The 18,200-nt window shown below is 39.0% G+C and overlaps 1 protein-coding gene across 2 annotated transcripts in view; it reads right to left on the bottom strand.

The window, feature by feature from the left end:
- LOC131029556 (uncharacterized) overlaps positions 1–12,105 on the bottom strand; it is a 185,003-nt gene extending 172,898 nt beyond the window's left edge. Inside the window, exons 1-2 of one of the 2 annotated variants that reach the window (XM_057960069.2) lie at positions 11,602–12,105; positions 8,744–8,905 (exon numbers count right to left, since the gene is read on the bottom strand). In XM_057960069.2, the coding sequence (XP_057816052.1) occupies positions 8,744–8,871 (128 nt within the window). In that variant the 5' untranslated portion in view covers positions 8,872–8,905; positions 11,602–12,105. Of the gene's footprint in view, positions 1–8,743; positions 8,906–9,797; positions 9,871–11,601 lie in introns of those variants that run through there. The other variant, XM_057960075.2, reaches the window with a different exon arrangement.
- Positions 12,106–18,200: the final 6,095 nt, after the last annotated feature.

The following is an 18,200-nucleotide window of genomic DNA, read 5'->3' as shown; positions in this document are numbered from 1 at the left end:
GGAGAAGGGGCACACAAGAATTTCCAACTTGGGGTACAAGGTACACATAGGATTGTCTTGGCCGGGGCTTTGTGCAAGTAGGCATGGTGCAAGTAGGCACACAATATGTTTTTAGCAAGTCCTCTAGAGTCTACCATAGTGAGAGCTAATACTACTAAAATCTTCCTAGGGTGAGATTGACCTTTCTAGGTGCTATCATTCAAATAAGTACTACACTTATTCAAAGGTATCTACAATTATAAATGAAAAGAAGTTGTTTTAATTAAATTCTTTGAAGATGTTATTTATTCCATTTAATCATATTTATATTTTTGGATCCAATTTACATATTAATGATTGTTTACCCCGTGGGGTGTGTTATTAATATTGCATATCAACAGTCAGATGATAACCATAGGATAGAATAGTAACCAGAAACTCAGAGCAATGCTTTCATTAATGCCAAAATGTCTAGTACAATAATCATTCTCTCCCTCAGTGTATCCAACAACAAGTACAAGAGCATATATAAAGACACGGTCGAGGGTTGCGATTACCACCCGTGGGGAACCGTCGTGCAACGGACAACTACCCTCGACGACACTAACATACTTAACCAACGTAGCTTAACAAGTAGTACAAAGCCCATTTTACGACCAACATCATCCCCCCCCTAAGAAAAGTCATCTCCGGATGACAAGGACAAAAATTCGCGACTAACACAACAAAATGGAGATGAAGTACACTGTATATCATAAGAAAATCACTAAGAAGGAGGGGTTGAGGGGGCGTCTCTAAAGGAGGTAGTTGCACCACCGATGAAGAAGATGCAGGAACTGCTAACGCCAGTTGAGCCCGAAACTCATACACCTGCTGCGTCCTCGCCTGCAAACCCTTTTCTGCTACCATTCGATGCTCAAGTGCGGATTTCACCATTATTGTTTCCGCAAGGAGTTCTTTTTTCCCTTGACATCATAGTCCTCCTATGCCTAAACCAAACTTGTCTGCAAAACACACTTTTTAGTCTCAGCCTCCACCAATTACTACTCAAATGACAATGTCTCCTTAGCCAATTTGCCCTCGATAGCCACCTGCGCTGCCCTCTTGGCATCCAACTCCTGGGTACGCTAAGCTAAGTCTCACGCTACTACTACCTCCAACCTGGTGATCAGCTCCTCTCGAGCCCTCTGTGCATCCACCAAGGCAACCTCACATCCAACCGAGACATAATCCGAGTTCCTCAAAGCGTACCATTCATGCCTGGAAGTGACCACAACCCTCTGGCACAAAGGCTAGGAGACGTCTCAAATCCTCCATCATATGCCCCAAAGGCTGATAACTGAACTGAATAACTCCTTGTTGTCATACGACTTCGCGTTCTTGCAATGCCTTCCCTCAAACTTTATTTGTTCGCAACCTCCAAATCCGTCTCCCTCTACGGCTTATGGCTTCCCCGCCAATGCTTAGCTTCAGGCTTCTTTCTCACAGTATGGAACAACCCCAACACTTACCGTGACTTCTCTAATGCCCTTCGCCCAACTCAAAAGTGTATTGTAGCTCAAAAATAAACTAGGGTCTGGGGGCAGTGCCCCCAGCGGGGTCGAGAGCAGCACCCTCACGAGGTCTGGGGCAGCGCCACACGAAAGTCCATGGCGCACATCATTTTTGTGATATTTTAAGATGCCAAAAACCTTCTTCTCCACTCTATTTTTTCAGCGTCCTAGCTCCAGACTCCATCGAATAATTTTTCAATCTGGTCGTCTTTTTTTTTTTTTCACATGCCATCACCACCGTTTATCCCTGTCATGCCGTGGTATTTTTTCTTTCACCCTTTTTTTAAACCGTCATCGGCGTCGCTGTGCTCCTTCAAGCCTACGGTGGTATTCCACCGCCGGTGACCTCCGTCGACGATGGTTCCACCGCACGGTGGTCTCACCGTGGTGGTTCCACCGTACGGTGCCCCCTCCCCCTGACAATGGTTCCACCGCACGGTTGTCATCGACGGTGGCCCCCCGACGGTGGTCCCACCGCACAACGGTTCCACTGTGACCATCGATTTTTTTTTTTAATTTCCTAATCTAATTGTCCAGAGAGTCTTCGGCTCGAGTCCCGTGCCTCTGGGATCGCCCTACATCCTTCTCGGTTTGCCTCGCTCGAGAGTCTCCCGCTTTGGTCCCATGCCTCTCGAGTCCCCTTCCATCCTCTCGGGTGTCCTTCCGGCCTCTCGGGTCCCCTGCACGCTTCTCGTGGTAGGGTTTCAATTTGGACCCGTTGATGGCAAGTCTATTTTCAATGGCCATCCGAAGATCTGGAACCATAAATTCTACAGGGACCACGGTCTCCTTCCTGTACATAAGAAGAAGAAGAAGAATAAAGATTTTGAAGGCTGCGCGGCCTTCCACACAAGGTTCCAATCGTTGCCGACACAAATGATCTTGGGATTATCTACGTCACCGAGGCTTGTCTCCTTCAATTTTACCTCTTGATACTTGATGGGTTCTTCCTTCGGGAACTAGTGTGCGGTGGTGTCACTCACACGGGCGTCTCCCTTCCAATATTCTTTGTATTCCGACAGGTACACCTCCTCTGTTACTTGCTCTGGTTCCTCTACTTCGAGCTTGTAGCCCTGGAACATTTCATAATCCTCCATCTGCTAGTGGAAGAGCCCGTTCAATGACCCCGTCTCATCCTCGGAGCACTCTCCTAGATTGAGAATCCCTTCGTCGTTGGGCTCCATGCAGCCCCGTCCTTTGTTCCTCAGGTTGCCTTCTCCTTCACCCTCCGATTCCGAAGATGATGTCAGTTCCTCACTAACCAATTGCGTCCCAAGGTCTATGATAAACTTCCTTCCTTCATTCTCCATAGACAGAGTGTTCTTCTTCTAGTTGTGGGTGGCCTTGGCTGCCACCAGCCACCCTCTCCCTAAGATCGCATCATACCCTTTTTTCTTTAGTGGGATTACCACGAAGTCCAGTATGAAGGGTTGCGTCCCGATGGGTTTGATTCCATGTTGATCTGCTCCCAACAGATTGAATGTAGATGGCCACAGCGTCGGCTTCCACAACTTCCGCCAGGTTTCTTCTGGAAGAACATTCACTCTGGATCCACCATCGACGATGGTATCAGTTAGAATGGTGCCAAGGATACCCATCTCCACAATGGTCGGGTTCCTTCCAGTGTTAACTGCCAGCAGCCTGGGGTCTATTGCAGACCCCCCAGGAACATCCGTGCGGTGGTTGGTATTGGTGCGTGGTTGGGAGAGATTATTCAGCAACGTCGTTCGTAATTGAGGCATCGTCTGGAGGAGATCGTGTACCTTCACAGGCACCTCCAATTTTAAAATTTGATTTAGTATAGCCTCCTCTGCCTCCGGTCGGCTGGAAGTACCCGTTGTACCCTTCGCCTTCGCCCTCTCTCATATCTCTTTCTCAATTTCTTCCCGTGCTTCCAGTACCCTTCGCTTCTCCGGGTCTCGACACGTTGCTTGTCTGGCTTGGGCGCTGGATACGGCCAGCACTTCCTCTTCTTTGGTTTCCTTGATATTGAGCAAGTTGACGCTGGACTTCGGGCAGGTGGCGTCTTCGTGGTCTCCTGGTCCGCACCATTTGCACAAATATTGTGTGGCTTCTCCCTTCGGGCAGTCTCGAGCAAAGTGCCCCCACTGGTTGCACGCTCTACATTGTATCATCGGTCGGCCTTTGGAGTCATATTGGATCCGGCTCCTTGTATTGTTATTGTTGTTATTGTTGTTTCATCCTCCCCACCGGTTATCTTGGTAGCCTCCCGATGTTGCATTGTTGTTCGCTTGGGAGCTGCCAGTACCACCCGATGTAGTTGGTTGTTCCTGCGTAAGCAATACTTGTTGGTTTCGTGTTTTCATGTTGTAGGGGCATTCCCTAGTGGGATGCCCCATCAACTGGCATATATCACAATAGGCCTTCTTTGGGTAGGAGCCTTTCGTGTGGTCGTCCGTCTTACATTCCGTGCACCAAAGCTCCCCTTCGTCGGTGTTGCTCGGACCTCCCTTCATAACCTTCAGCTCTTTCATCATCCTCGGCATGTCCTTCTGCAGGGCTTGCACCTTTTTGTCGAACTCGCCATCGCTGCTGCTTCCCTCGGAAGAGTCATCATCCTCGGACGAGCTATCCTTCTTCTTTTTCTTCTTGGATGTCTTGGTCTCGCTCTCGAGATCCATCGCTCTATTATATGCATCTTCATACAAGGTTGGTGGAACAATTTTCATCTTCTTCCGGAGGGAGTGTTTCAATCCCTCCACGAACCATCCCTTTTTCAACCCATCCGTTGGTTGACTCTCCATTTTCCCCAACACTTCCTTGAGTCGCCGACTATAGGCTCGAACCATCTCGTTCTTGTTTTGCTTTGTGCCATAGATTTCGACTACTATTTCATTGTCGTCTCTGAGGAGGCAGAACTCTATCTCGAACTCCTTCTTCAGGTTGGGCCATGTGCCGACTTTGGCCTTATCCGTATCGGAGTACCAGTCGATGGCCACTCCCCTTAAGGTTGCTGGAAATTGTGTTACCCATTCGTCCTGGTTGATAACACCGTTCGCTGACCATATGGTTTCGCAAGTGCGGCAATGGCGGACGGGATCTTCCTTCCCGTCGCCGTTGAACTTCAACAGCTTCTGTTTACAGGCCATTGATGGGGGTCGTGTCACCTGTCGTGCACCTGCACCACTCCCACCCGCGCCAATGGTGTTTGTTGTTTGAGTGACTGGGGGTACGATGGTTTGTACCCGCGTGCTTGGTGTGATGGGTCCCAAGAGGGGGTCCTACTTGTCGTGTGCCTGTGCCTCCTCTACACCTACGGTCATATGGTTGCCCTCCCCTCCGTTCTCACCCTCGTTGTCTGTTTGCTCCCTTCGGTGGTCCTCCGTGCGTAGTGTAAGGGATAAATTCCTGAACTGATCTCGGGTCTCTTCAACCAAATTTCTTTGTAGCCTTGTTTCCTCCGGAAATTCTTCGTAGCTTCTCACCCTACGGTGTTCTGGCGACACGTAGAAAACTCCTTCGGCTTCTGCTCCTGCACCCTCTATGACACCTCCTTGGTTCCCTTCGGGCAACCCTTCGGCAAGTCATCCTTCGGCAAGTTGCCTCAACCTCCGTCTACGTTCTACTTGTTGTTCCAGAATCAGGGCTCTCTGTGCGACCTCCCACTCCTCACTTTGTGCCTTCTTATTTCTATCCTTATTTAATAAGTTGGGCATTAATTCCCGTACATCTTCATAAATAGCAGCAACACAAAAAATAGAACACTTCTTTATTAATTCATCCCGTCGGATACAATTTATGTCAATAGTACGACACCATTATTACAGTATAGAATGTTGTTTATTCCTCTTGGAGGTTCAGGGTTCAATTTCCCCTTCGCCTCTTGCCATCACGCTCCGCTTCCCAGCGACGATTGTTTTCTTCGTACTGTCGGAGGACCTGTTGGCGTCGCTCTTCACGGGCAATCTCCTCCACATGGGTTCGCTGTGCCAGTGATGCCAGTGCAAGCCACCGGGGGAGGTGGTTCATCAACCGATTCACTGCGAGGCTAACTTCTAGTGCAGTCCACACGGCACTTGTTGGGACTTCAACCTCTGTGGCCTCTCTTCGGCCATAGGTCTCGATGGCCGCCTGAAGCAGGATTGAGAATTCCCTCGTTGCAGTGTCTTCTCCGTCGTAGAGCTCTATTTGTGCGTCGTCGGCCTCTGGGTTGATCTCACCAATAGGTAGGCCCATCATGTCCGTACGCCATCCGCTCCTTCCTTTCCCAAGTATGTCTAGGCAACGGCGCCAGATGTTTGCCCCGTGGGGTGTGTTATTAATATTGCATATCAACGGTCAGATGATAACCATAGGATAGAATAGTAACCAGAAACTCAGAGCAATGCTTTCATTAATGCCAAAATGTCTAGTACAATAATCATTCTCTCCCTCAGTGTATCCAACAACAAGTACACGAGCATATATAAAGACACAGTCGAGGGTTGCGGTTACCACCCATGGGGAACCATCGTGCAACGGACAACTACCCTCGACGACACTAACATACTTAACCAACGTAGCTTAACAAGTCGTACAAAGCCCATTTTACGACCAACAATGATGGTGTTTTTAATGTGCTTAAACCTTAAGCTACTTAACATTGATTAGTAAGCATTTTTATGCATTTGTATTTAAATTATAGATATAATTTATAATCTTTAAACTTAAATAACAACACTAATAAATCTGCTGCCATACAAAAATTAACTCTGATATAGTAATCTATCCAATTTTATAGTCAGAGAAAAGTAGCATTACACTTCATCAGCATTTCATGGTCCATTACATATCTCCCAAGTTGAAAACTCTTCTTCTAACATTCACGCATATCCTCTTGTTCAATTTGTCCTTGCTTTGCCAATAAAAATGTCATTGGATGCCCCTCTCTTATTCACAGCATGTAGGGTAAAATTGATTTTCAAGCAGCTCCTTGAAGTATTCCCAGTTGGAAAATGGTGGCAGTCTATGTAATTGCATGGAAGATGCATAATTTTCATACCATGTAGAAGGATGGCCAAATAGTTTCAGCCTAAGTTGCCAAATTGGGTACGGGGACGGGGACGGGTACGTGGGTGCGAAACGCCGGTACGCAGAAATTATTTTGGGGGTTGGGTACGTTTTCAGTACGTTTATACAAAAATAATATATATTTATATACACATATATATGCATATACATACACACACACACACACACATGTATATGTGTGTGTGTGTGTAATATGTATGTATGTGTATGTAGCTAAAAAAATAGAATTTAGTTTGTCATATACAAATACATATGCTAAACAAAACCATTGCCAATTTAAAATTTGGAAACATAAAATACTAATTTAAATTCAGCTTTCAATATCAAAAAGATCAAACTAGAATCTCATGATAGATAAGTTCTAAGTTCACTAATCAGCACTGTAGGTCTTAAGAATATCAAAAAGATCAAACTAGAATCATTGAACATTTCGGCATCTAAAAACACGAACCCTGGACGTACCCACGGGAGATTCGTTTCAGAATCCGATTCCAGTACGTTTTGTACCCAGAATCGCCCGAAAAATCCCACGATTCAGCAACTTAGGTTTCAGCCATGCAAACGATATATGTTGGTGTTCACTCGATTGATGAAAGCCAAAATAGACCTCCATTAAGCTATCCATTGATCTAGGTTCTCCTCACTAACCTCTCCAACAAATTAGTTGAATGACTATTTTTGCTTCTGCATTGAAAAGCAAGTTATTTCACCAGAAGATGGCTTTTTCTGAATCTTGTTCAACGCCTTGGGGCTCCTTCTCTTGCTCTTCATGTTCATGAGCAATTTCCAAGGTACAACCAAGGTTTACCTAGAGTTGATCCATTAAAATAAAACTTTAATAGACTCTAACAAGACAATATTACAAAAGAATGCATACAATGCACTCAAATCCCAATTTATTCTAGATAATGGTTTTCAAAGTCCAAGAAAGATTCAAATTCGTCCATTTTTATTGTTGTTCAAAACAGTCCTACTTCATGACTTTACTGCAGTTATGATTTCATTTTAACCCTCAATAATAGGGGTGGGTGTATCTTTCCATAGAGAAGGTGACACTTAGGTTACTTCTGACGAGAAAGAAAATGTTTTCATCATTGCCAAAGTTATTATTGGCAACAAAGTGCACTTCAAATGAAAATAGCACAAAGCTACAGTAGGCTTTAGATCTAAGGAAGTGAAAAAATAAATCTCAAATATTCTTTATGATGTCACTCATTTTCTCAAATAATAATGCATGGCGGAGATCCTAAAAACCAAACCTGAGAAGATGATGAAGCCACAAATAATTCAAACACCAGAATAAGCTTAAATGTTTTCCATAACACAACAAATGATGTAAATAATTTGATGTTGTCTAGAAGCATTTTTGCAGGAAATTCAACAAAGCAAGAAGCCAAGTTACAATTGGGACAAGATAATCAACAAACAATAGGTCGATTATCATAGGAGAATTAACAAGAAAGCATAAAATTCCACAATTTTTCTATAAATTAATATATACAAGGTTAAAATGCAAGCTTTCTGATTATTTATGTGTGTTTTGAAGATACAAAAAAAATTCCATGGGTAACGGGAAAAGTTGCAAGGCAGAGCTTGTACCACTTGGCATAAAACTTGTCATACTTTCTTTTAAGTTTTCATTATACAAATGTATTAACAGCAACAAGATAATGTAATATGCCTGTGGGACTAAGATTTGGTGTACAGTGGCACAAGCAAGCTACTGCCAGACATACAATAGTAAGAGTTTATAGTGGCGTTGACCATAGAAATAAAGTCCCTTCAAATGTGTTTCTTGCTTTACAATTTCTTCCCTAGTTATTGGAAATTGATGCAAAAAATAAGTGTTTTCCCTAGTTGTTTTATGCAGTTTCCATAGCACACAAACCATAAATTTGCATTTTGTCTTATGTGCACAGGTGCTTAAGGGAATAATTGTACATAAAAATAAAATAAAATACACCTAATGCCAAAACAAAGGAAGAGGTTGCTATAAAATGAGATACATATAAATATATATATATAATGATAATGTATTACTCTATATGAAAAGAAAATTTTAAAAAAATACTTTTTAATGATATTAAATCCAACTGACATATACTTCTACAGTAACGAAAAACAAAATAAATATTACTAAAGCTAATAAAACTTAATATCTAAGAATGAAAAATACGTACCTTTTGTGCCACTCTTCTTTAGAAGATAGATAGATCTGAAGACGCTTTGGAAGGTTCTCCCATTGACACTCTTCTTGAATTGATCTCACAATAATTTGTTCCTCGATTGTTGTTGGAGTGTGCTGCATTTTTTGATATCTTGTGTTATGCTTCTTGTTGGACCTGCAAATGAATTTTCATGTGATAAGTATAAAATAAAAAAAGACAGGTTTTACAAGGGTGTCTTATAAAAGATACAAAACATTAAATTGAAAGGAGGAACATTAAAGATTCTGCTCATGATAAGATATTCCAAAATTTCCAGATGGCCTTAACATGTTACCACAAATGAACATGATAACTGGCCTCAAAATCAAACAGGCTAAATCAGGATGAGATACACAGAACACATTTTGAAGATGTGTAAATTGATCAGCTTACATAGATAGACATTTAGGACTACCCAACCCACCCACATGAGCTATCTAAAACTGACAACAAAAGTAAAATATGAATCTAATCAATGACTATTCTCTGCTACAGACTGCCTCCCCATACACTGGAATTTGATTGCAACTAATGGTACATTCTCCCAAACCTAGAGTTATTTTTCAGTTTATGTCCACTTTGGGCACTCTGCTTAAGTGTACAAATGCTGGAAATATTTTATTCAAAAAGCATGGACAATGAGCACTTCTAGAATATTACTGATATCCATACCATACATCACTTAGCTGGCACCCAGCAGTTGAGACCTTAAGAATTGTCACTTTTGCAAGAATAATCAGTGGAGTAAATTGACAGACATAAAAAATGAGACTACTGTATTTTCCAGAAACTATTTTCTATCAATTATTGACTATGAAATTATTTATAAATTTATAATCTTTTTACTAAATGATGTTACTGTCATTGGTTTTTCCATCGAACACTATATGGAGTTTCATACAGATCGTATTGTAACTAATGACGATAATTGCTAATAGAATCCTTAACTACATATTGAAGTCAAAAAAGCAAGTCAATCATACATTAGATAGGAAAATTGTGAATGCAAACTTGTGAGAAAACTTACAGTCAATTTCTTCATTGCCCGTGAACAAGGATTGAAAAGATTATCTGAGTGTACATTGAGCTGTCACATGCTGATAAGGTAGGGAGCACTAATGCCCAGCAATAACCCAGGTTACACTTAATTAATGAAGATAATTGCTAACAGAATCGTTCATTACATATTACAGTCAATAAAGTAAGTCAAATATAAATTAGAAGAAAAAAATTTGTGAAAACAAACTTGTGAGAAAACTTAAAAGTCAATTTCTTAATTGCTCGTGAATAAGGAATGACAAGATCATCTCTGACTGTAGATCAAGCTATCGTATGCTGCTAAGATGGGAGGCACTAACGCCCAGCAATAATCCAGGTTCAAAATGTTCCTGTAGTAATGTGGATTGCGTACAATGGCAGAGGGATTGAGTTTCTATTATTTTGCAATCTGATAGGGTTATGAAGAGTTAATTAGCTTATCGTGATGAAGGAGAGAGACCCACTATCCAATAAATGCAGGCCATTCACTGATATCAAAAGACACTAAGTTTTCACTACACTGTGTCATTGCAGGCATAAATATTTTGCACTGAAGTTTCGGACATAAAAGAACACATGATTTCATTGCACAATCTTGGTAACAGAAATGAACCTTTGGTAATGAAGTGCAGATCCTACAAAAATATTTCATAGTCTCGAAACTAGCTGAGAGGCTAAGAACTCTTCCTCCATTAACATTATGCAAAGAATTAATGTGGATTAAATGTCTCCCAAGGACTATAGTATGACCAATAACAGTATCTGTTTTTAAGCACCAACAAACAGATGCTTGATCCACTGAGAATCAATCGAACTCCTTGCAGAATTATTCATCAGTTACTGCTGCTAAAACTAGTTTGAAAAAAATTGGTCCAGGACTCTTCTTCTGAGTTTAAAATACCACATATTTGTTTCTCTTATGCATAAGTGGATCGGGAATCCTGCAGTTTACACAACAACAGGGGAGTAAAATATAATTGGTCCTGGCACTGGGCTGGCCAAAAAGCTGGCATAGAGTGGTTATAACTCCAGGGAACAACATGAGGATGAAGCATCAGCCTACACAATCTCATATACGTGTTACATAAGACGGGGAAAAATAAACACAAAGATTCGTTTGAAGCTGATGTTGTTTGCCTTGAGCATTGATTTGTCGAAGTAAACCCCAGCCCCCTACTCCCGCCCCCTGCCCCTCCCCCCAACGAAAACTAGTTTTGCATTTTATGTGTATCTTTGGGGGCGAAGCAAATGTAAAGTTAGGCTCGCTCCTCTTAACACGGAATAAAAAGTAAAGGCAAAGTACAAAAATAATGCATCCTGTGAAAAAACAAACGAATCATTTAATCTGAATACTGCAATGAGGCAATAAAAAGGGAATGTTTCACAAAGTTTATAGAGAAATGAAAGATGTCTACAACAAACGCGAAAGATCGATTTCAACGTTGACACGCCTTGTGCATTATTATTCATAATTAAAGCCATGACCGCGTAACTTAGGGCTTCTGCTCTAATTGTGACTATATTGGAAACCTTCAGTTTCAATCTTCTCGTCAAAACAGCAGCATTGAGAAAATCTTCTGCACCTTAAATCATGCCTCTAGAATCCTATTTGAAGCATGTTCTTCGATCATCTAAAACATGCACATGTTTTTGTTTCACAGATTACAATATTATATATATTCTTCATTTCCTAGGGCAAAATTTGCAGAGCTTGTATACGAAAGCGCCTGCTGAATTAAAAACGTTGAAAAGAGGTCATGAAATCTAATTAATAAGTTTGAGAAGAGGAGAACCTGTTTGCGCGATCTTTGCCTGAGTCGCGGAGTTAAGATTGCAGGATTTGGAAAATAACAGCATGAAAACTGCTCGCAATTTGAAAGGCTATTTATTTTAAATTTATTTTGAGATTTATAGGTGAAAATGAGTTTCGATCTGCCTGCTTTTCAACTCCAAAGTAGGATGCAAAGCTCATCGAACAGAAATTGAAATACGCATTTTCATAAATAAATTTGCGCTCTGCAGATCTTGGAAGACTTCGCGGGCCTGTGCGTGTCTGCTCTTCAATTTTATTTTTTATTTTATATTTTACGTTCGCTCTGTCCAACAAAGTATAGCTTTTTCATTACAGTCAACGGACGAAGCGTTTTATTATGTTTCGTAAGGATTGTTGTACGGGTGGGGTTTGCATACAAATTATGTCTGGAATCAACGTGACAATGCTTAATTCTGAATGGCCCTTGTGATTCAGCTGTTTTGGGGTTCTTCCGAGGTGTTTATGTAACCTTGAGGAGAGTAATTTCAGGTTTTCTCCAACAAGAAGGGCCCCTCGTAAAAATGACTGGAATGGAAGAAATTTTAACGTTCCATGAGGTTAAAAATAATCTATGGGAATGAATGAAGGAATTTTAATGACATTCACAAGGTTCAATGGTCTAAGGGACCAAGATGAAAATTAATCCGTTTTCAAGTTCCTTTCCATGTCAATTTTTCTGTTGTAAATTTTAAGTGAGAAACTCGTTGTTTTTGTGAATCTTCGCCTCTTCAAAAAGTTCATTCAAACTGTCCACCTTTAATTTGCGAATATCTTCATATGCTGCACACTCCTTGATGAAATGCCATTTTGTTTCCATTGCCTTCTTGGAGTTAAAAATGCATAACCTCTCTTCCCAGTCTTCTTTGGGTACTTCCATCTACCAATTTCACAATGCAAATGATGAGATCCAATCCTTAACTGTGCAAATAAAATTTTGGCTTTTCTTTTGATCGCAAATCGCAAATCCCAAATAAAGTTTTTCATCATGCTCCCAGGTAGGGTTAAATTCTTTAATATAGTATGTTTTTTTCTGCCTAGATGTTTTATCCATATGGCATTCTTGAATTTTTCCAATACCCACTTTTAATCTCCTCTTTAGTGCTAGGAGATTCATGCAGATTTATGTCCCACTTGTTCATCTATTTGCTATTTTGTTTCTTCCAGGTCTTTTTCCTACGACTTAGCTCCTCTCTAACAATCATTTTGGGTCAGCGTTGCTTATCCATATTTTCAACTCTTTTTAAGTAACATAACAATCGAATGACCAATAAGGCTTCAATTGGAAACATACCAGCCTCAACAAGAAGGATCTCATAAGGTACCGTTGATTTGACTTTGAGGCTGCTAATGATTAAATGTTTTTGAATTCTTTCAATCTGTCGTCATTTGTTATTTGACATGCTATTCCCCCATACTCCACACTCAAAGGATAATTGGCACCACTAACAAGCCGAAAAGGGTTTTCTTAGTCTTCTAGTCCCACAACTCTGCCTTCCTACATTTGTTTTGAAGGAGGTATAATGTTTTCCATCCTCCTTGGATCCTCTTTAATCTACATGTCTCCCAACTGAGTCTATTATGAAAATCAATTCCTAGGTACTTGCATTCCACCACTATCTCCAAGGGGCTGCCCTCAAAGATAAAATTTACTTGTTGCATCTTCCTTTTCAAGGAAAAGATCATGACTTTGGATGGAATCAACACTATTCCATCATAATGTGAAATATTACAAAACGATTGAGGTATTCTTTAAAATGAAAAGATTATGTCTTGAAATTAAGTTGAAGTATTAAAAGAGAGTTATTCAATATTTTTATTTTTATTTTATTTTTTGTTTTCAAAGGAAGCATATTTGGGATGGTTTATAGGAAGTTGTGTTGATATTTTTAGCAATCTTTGTTATTGTTACAATCTATCTTTTTGGGTGCTTTATCTTTCTTACAAGTCATGTTCTTATGTCCTTGTTGTAATCATTTTCTATTTGTTAAGTCGTGGTTTGTACATGATCTTGTTTATTGGTTTGTATAGTCAATTATGTATTCTTGATGTCCATGGCTACATTTGGAGGAGGCCACAGGGCCACCTTATTTATTTTAAAGAGATTATTCAATTTAATGACCCCATACCCTCTAATCTTGAACACACTATCAATTTCTTCTTGCAAGCCATCGGTGACTTCAAACTTGTCCCAATGATTGAAAAACAAACACGATCTAATAGATGTTTGCAAAAGAGTGAGGATAGGCTCATTCTCATTATTAATCTATATATGATTATTGTTAATGTCTTATATTTAGCAAAGTGTGCTCTAATCTACAATTTTATGGATATCAAAGTTTTGTTGCCCTTCTTGGAAAGTTGGGCTTGTCAAACCTGGCAACTTGAGCGGGCTATGGAAGTCATTTTTGTTGTGAATGGTTATTTTCTTATGGTCTTTTCCAAATCAGCTAATTGTGATATAGAGTTTGAGGAAGGCCCATACTTATGCAATCAAGCAAGTTTATTTGTTAAACCTAATGTGAGGTTCCCCCATTAGAAGGGAGGGGGGAGAGCTCCCCTCTCTAGCTAGGATTTAAATCTCTCTTTCAACTTCCCATTGAATTTTGGTGATCTAGCGTTCTTCAATCCATTATTGCAATGCTTAGGAAACTTGTGTTTTTCTCACGTCTTACATTGGAAAGGAAGATAACTACTAATCCTTAATTTTTTGTTGAAGATGATCTTAAAAAGCCTCTTCCTAGGTCCCTAGAGATTGCATTAGGAAATATGTAATGGATTCAACATGTATACTATGAAGCCCTTCTCTTTGAATGTTGGATTTGTTGTGCTTATGAACATTTACAAAGTGATTTCTTGCATAGAGTTTTATTTCCCTCACATCTACCATTGGACAATGCTAAAGAAAAATCCTTAGCACATGAAAGTGGTTTCTAGACCTAGATGGATTTGTGCTCATGAAAACCCTTTATGAAGGAAAACAACAAAAAAAGGTATTTAGTTTGTTTTTTTAACGAAGTGAATTTAGAATGGTATAAATGAGGCCTTGTTATATTTTTTAACAACCTTTGTTACTACTATAATGTCTCTTTGGAGTGGTTGTCTTTCCTTATAGCTTGTGCTCCTACGCCCTTATTGCATTTTTTTTCATTTAGATTATGGTTTCTTCACAATCTAGCTTGATGGTTTGCATAGATGCCTCTATATTCTTAGCACATGTGGCTATGTCTAAGGGAGGGGCAAATGGCCCCCTTCCATTCTCTTTTAAAGAATTTGTTTGGGTTGATGACACCATGACCTCTAATCATGAAAATGTTGATACTTTCTTGACATAGGCCATTCAAAATGACTTCAAACCTAAATCAATGATTGAAAAATAACCATGATTTAGTAGATTTTTATGAAATAGTGAGGATAGGCCCATTCTTGTTAATTTTTATATTATTGGTGATATCTTATATTCATGCTTTTATATACAATTTTGTTGTCCTTCCTAGAGAGTTGGACACATAAAACTTGGCAACCTAAGGGGGATATGAAGGTCATTCTTATTGTGAATGGGTTATTTTGTGATCTTTTTCAAATTGGTTGATTGCAATGGATTCCAAAGAATGTCAGACTTCTATAATCAAGTGGGTTTATTCATTAAACCCTACCATGTGGGATTGACTTGGCAAAAGATCTCTACTCTCAAATTTTAGGTTGGATCCATCTCTTTAGATTCCCATGGAGTTTTGGAGATCTAAAAATTTTAATCCAGTTTTGTAGTGCTCAAAAATGTTGTGGGTTCCTCGCATATAACATTGGAAAGAAAGCTAACTACCTATGCTCAAAAAACTTGTGGGTTCCTCACATCTAACATTGCAAAGGAAGGTAATTATCTATGCTCACTTTTGTGTAGAAAACAATCTTTAAAAAACTCTTCTTGAGTTCCTAGATATTTGATTAGGAAAAACGCAGTTGAGTCAATAGATAGACTATGAATCACTTCTCTTTTGATGTCAAGTTTGCCATGCTTATATACATTTACAAAGGGATTGACTGCATAGAGCTTCAATCCCTTCCAATATCTAATACTAGATAACTCTAAAGAAAAAGGGAAATTCTTAACATATGTAGATGGTTTGGACACAATGGATTCATGCTCATGAAAACCCTTAACAAAGGAAAAGGAAAAAATTGACAAGAAGGAAACCTATCAAGAGGGAAATAAATAACAAATTTAAGGTTCTAAATAATATTGAGGAACCAAAACCTTCTATGGTTGAGTAGCCCCTAGTGATTGAAGACACGTATCTTAGATTTCTTGGTGTTCCTTCTCACCTAATGGAAATGCACATTGCTTCGAATGTATAAGTTCCCATTAATGTAAGTATTCCTTACACTCCTCATTGCATTAAGATCCTTTTCAATAAACAAGAAGTTGATAATGTGGATATAAATATGACTATTGACCCTCCTTTTACCATAGATGATGTTATTAAAGATATCTCTAATTTTGTTATTTAATATGGATATTTGACCCACAAATCAAACAATGAGTCTAAGAGGAAACGTTATTCTCTCCTAGGCCTATATCAAAAGAATCTCAATAAAGACCACCTAAGCTAAATGAAATGTGACCAAGAAAAGGTAAAAATAATAGGGAAATATTTGGTGGAGTATGGTGTCATTGGCACACTAGATAATCATTATTTAGTAAATTGTTCATGAGATCCTTAACATCTCGCTCCTTCTCCTTGGGTTACAAGTAAAAATATTATATCCTTGGTTGGTTCTTTCTTTGAATACAGTACTTTCATTCTTCTCACGAATGTCTCTACTCTTATATACTTTCAAGATAAGATTCTCCTTTAGGTTCATATTAGATCTTCTTTTTTTTGTGTTCCCTGGTATTCTTTGATCATGGTGAGATATATTAATGATATACCAAGCTTGGATGAAAGTCTTACATTTTCTAATCAAGTAGACCCTTCATCATCCTTACTAAGAGAAAAATTATTTTTCCTTAGTACTATTTATTTTAAATCAAGATCTAGTCTTTTTACTTAGAATAATAAAAGGCATGAGGTAGACTATCTCAAAGCACATTAATAGATTCTTGGTTTTTTATTACTATCTTCATGACTCTTTCATCTTTCCTTTAGATATTGTCCATTATAAATGATTTAATTATTGGCTTGTCAAGTTCTCCACCTCTCATTTTTCTAAATTAAAAATTCACCCTTTAAGTTTCAATTAATGTGGCTCAACTATTAAATGATTCATGAATTCATTACCACTTGGTAATTAGAGGGAAATCCCCCATTTGGTACTACTATATTTCCTCTAAAATAATTCAGTTTGTAAAGGACAAGCTTGAACTTTAAAATATATTACACTTTGGAAACATTTCTAAGAAAAAGAATCAAGTGCAAGAGGATCTAGATAACATCATCTTTTGAATCAAGGAAGAAGGTATGATTGGAAACTATCTTCTTAATGAATCTTTCATCTCTAAAGAATTAAACGAATGACACTTAAGGGAGGGTATTTTTCTAGAAATGAATTTCAAGAATCAGATGGTTCTGTGATGGGGATATGAATGCCTCTTATTTTCCCAATTCAATCAAAGCAAGGAGAAGTGGGAACATCATATCCAACCTTATTTCTATCTAAGGGAACCATCTATCATCCTTCCATGATACAAGTGGGGAAGAAAATAAGAAATTATCTTCTTTCAAAGATAGTGGCCCTTTGATTTGAGAGGAGAAGCATGTCCCTCGAGATTGCATATCCCCTCCTCTTTATTGATATGAAAAAAAAAAACTTACAAGTCGAATATTTCATGAGGAGCTCAAGCATGTGCTTTTTCAAATGAAGAAAGGTAAGACATGAGATTTGGATAGTTTTCCTATTGAATTCCTTTAATTATTTTTGTATATATCTTCAAACTTGATCTAGAAGAGGTGATTGGAGAAACTCACGCTAAAAAGAAAATGCTTGAGGCACATAATACCACTTTATTAGCTTTGATTCATTAAACAAAGGGTGCTCACACTTTTGATTTGGCTTATTATATTGTTCTTTGGAGTGTTACTTATAAGACTAGGATCACCTAAAACAAAGTATGGATTCTCTCGTCACTCTCAAGTAACAGAGCTTTGTAAAAGGGTATCAACTCCTTGATGTTGTTATAGAAAGTTGTTCACTCTATGTCTCTCTCTAAGGATAAATCTATGTTTATCAAGCTAAACATTTCTAAGGCTTTTAATAGAGTGAGAGAGTGTTTTCTCAAGAATACTCTTTTGGCCTTTGGTTTTTCCTTGGAATGGATCAAATGGGTGATGAGTTGTGTGGATTCTCCTTCTTTTTTAGTTCTTATTAATAGTATTATCCCTCCTTTTTCTACCTCCAAAGGATTGTAACTATGGGATTTTGCATCACTTTACCTATTCATCCTCATGAATGGATAATTGAGTAGACCACTTGAGAATCAAAACACTAATGTTTTCATTCATAGTTGGATTATGGCTTAGAATATGGACCCTCAAATCCATCTTCAATTTTTTAATGTTATGACTTTTTGGGTATTTCTAAGAT

This window comes from Cryptomeria japonica, chromosome 10, assembly GCF_030272615.1.
Source record: "Cryptomeria japonica chromosome 10, Sugi_1.0, whole genome shotgun sequence".
NCBI lineage: Eukaryota > Viridiplantae > Streptophyta > Pinopsida > Cupressales > Cupressaceae > Cryptomeria > Cryptomeria japonica.
The sequence above is the reverse complement of the archived record's forward strand: the minus strand, read 5'-3'. Positions and strand labels throughout refer to the sequence as shown.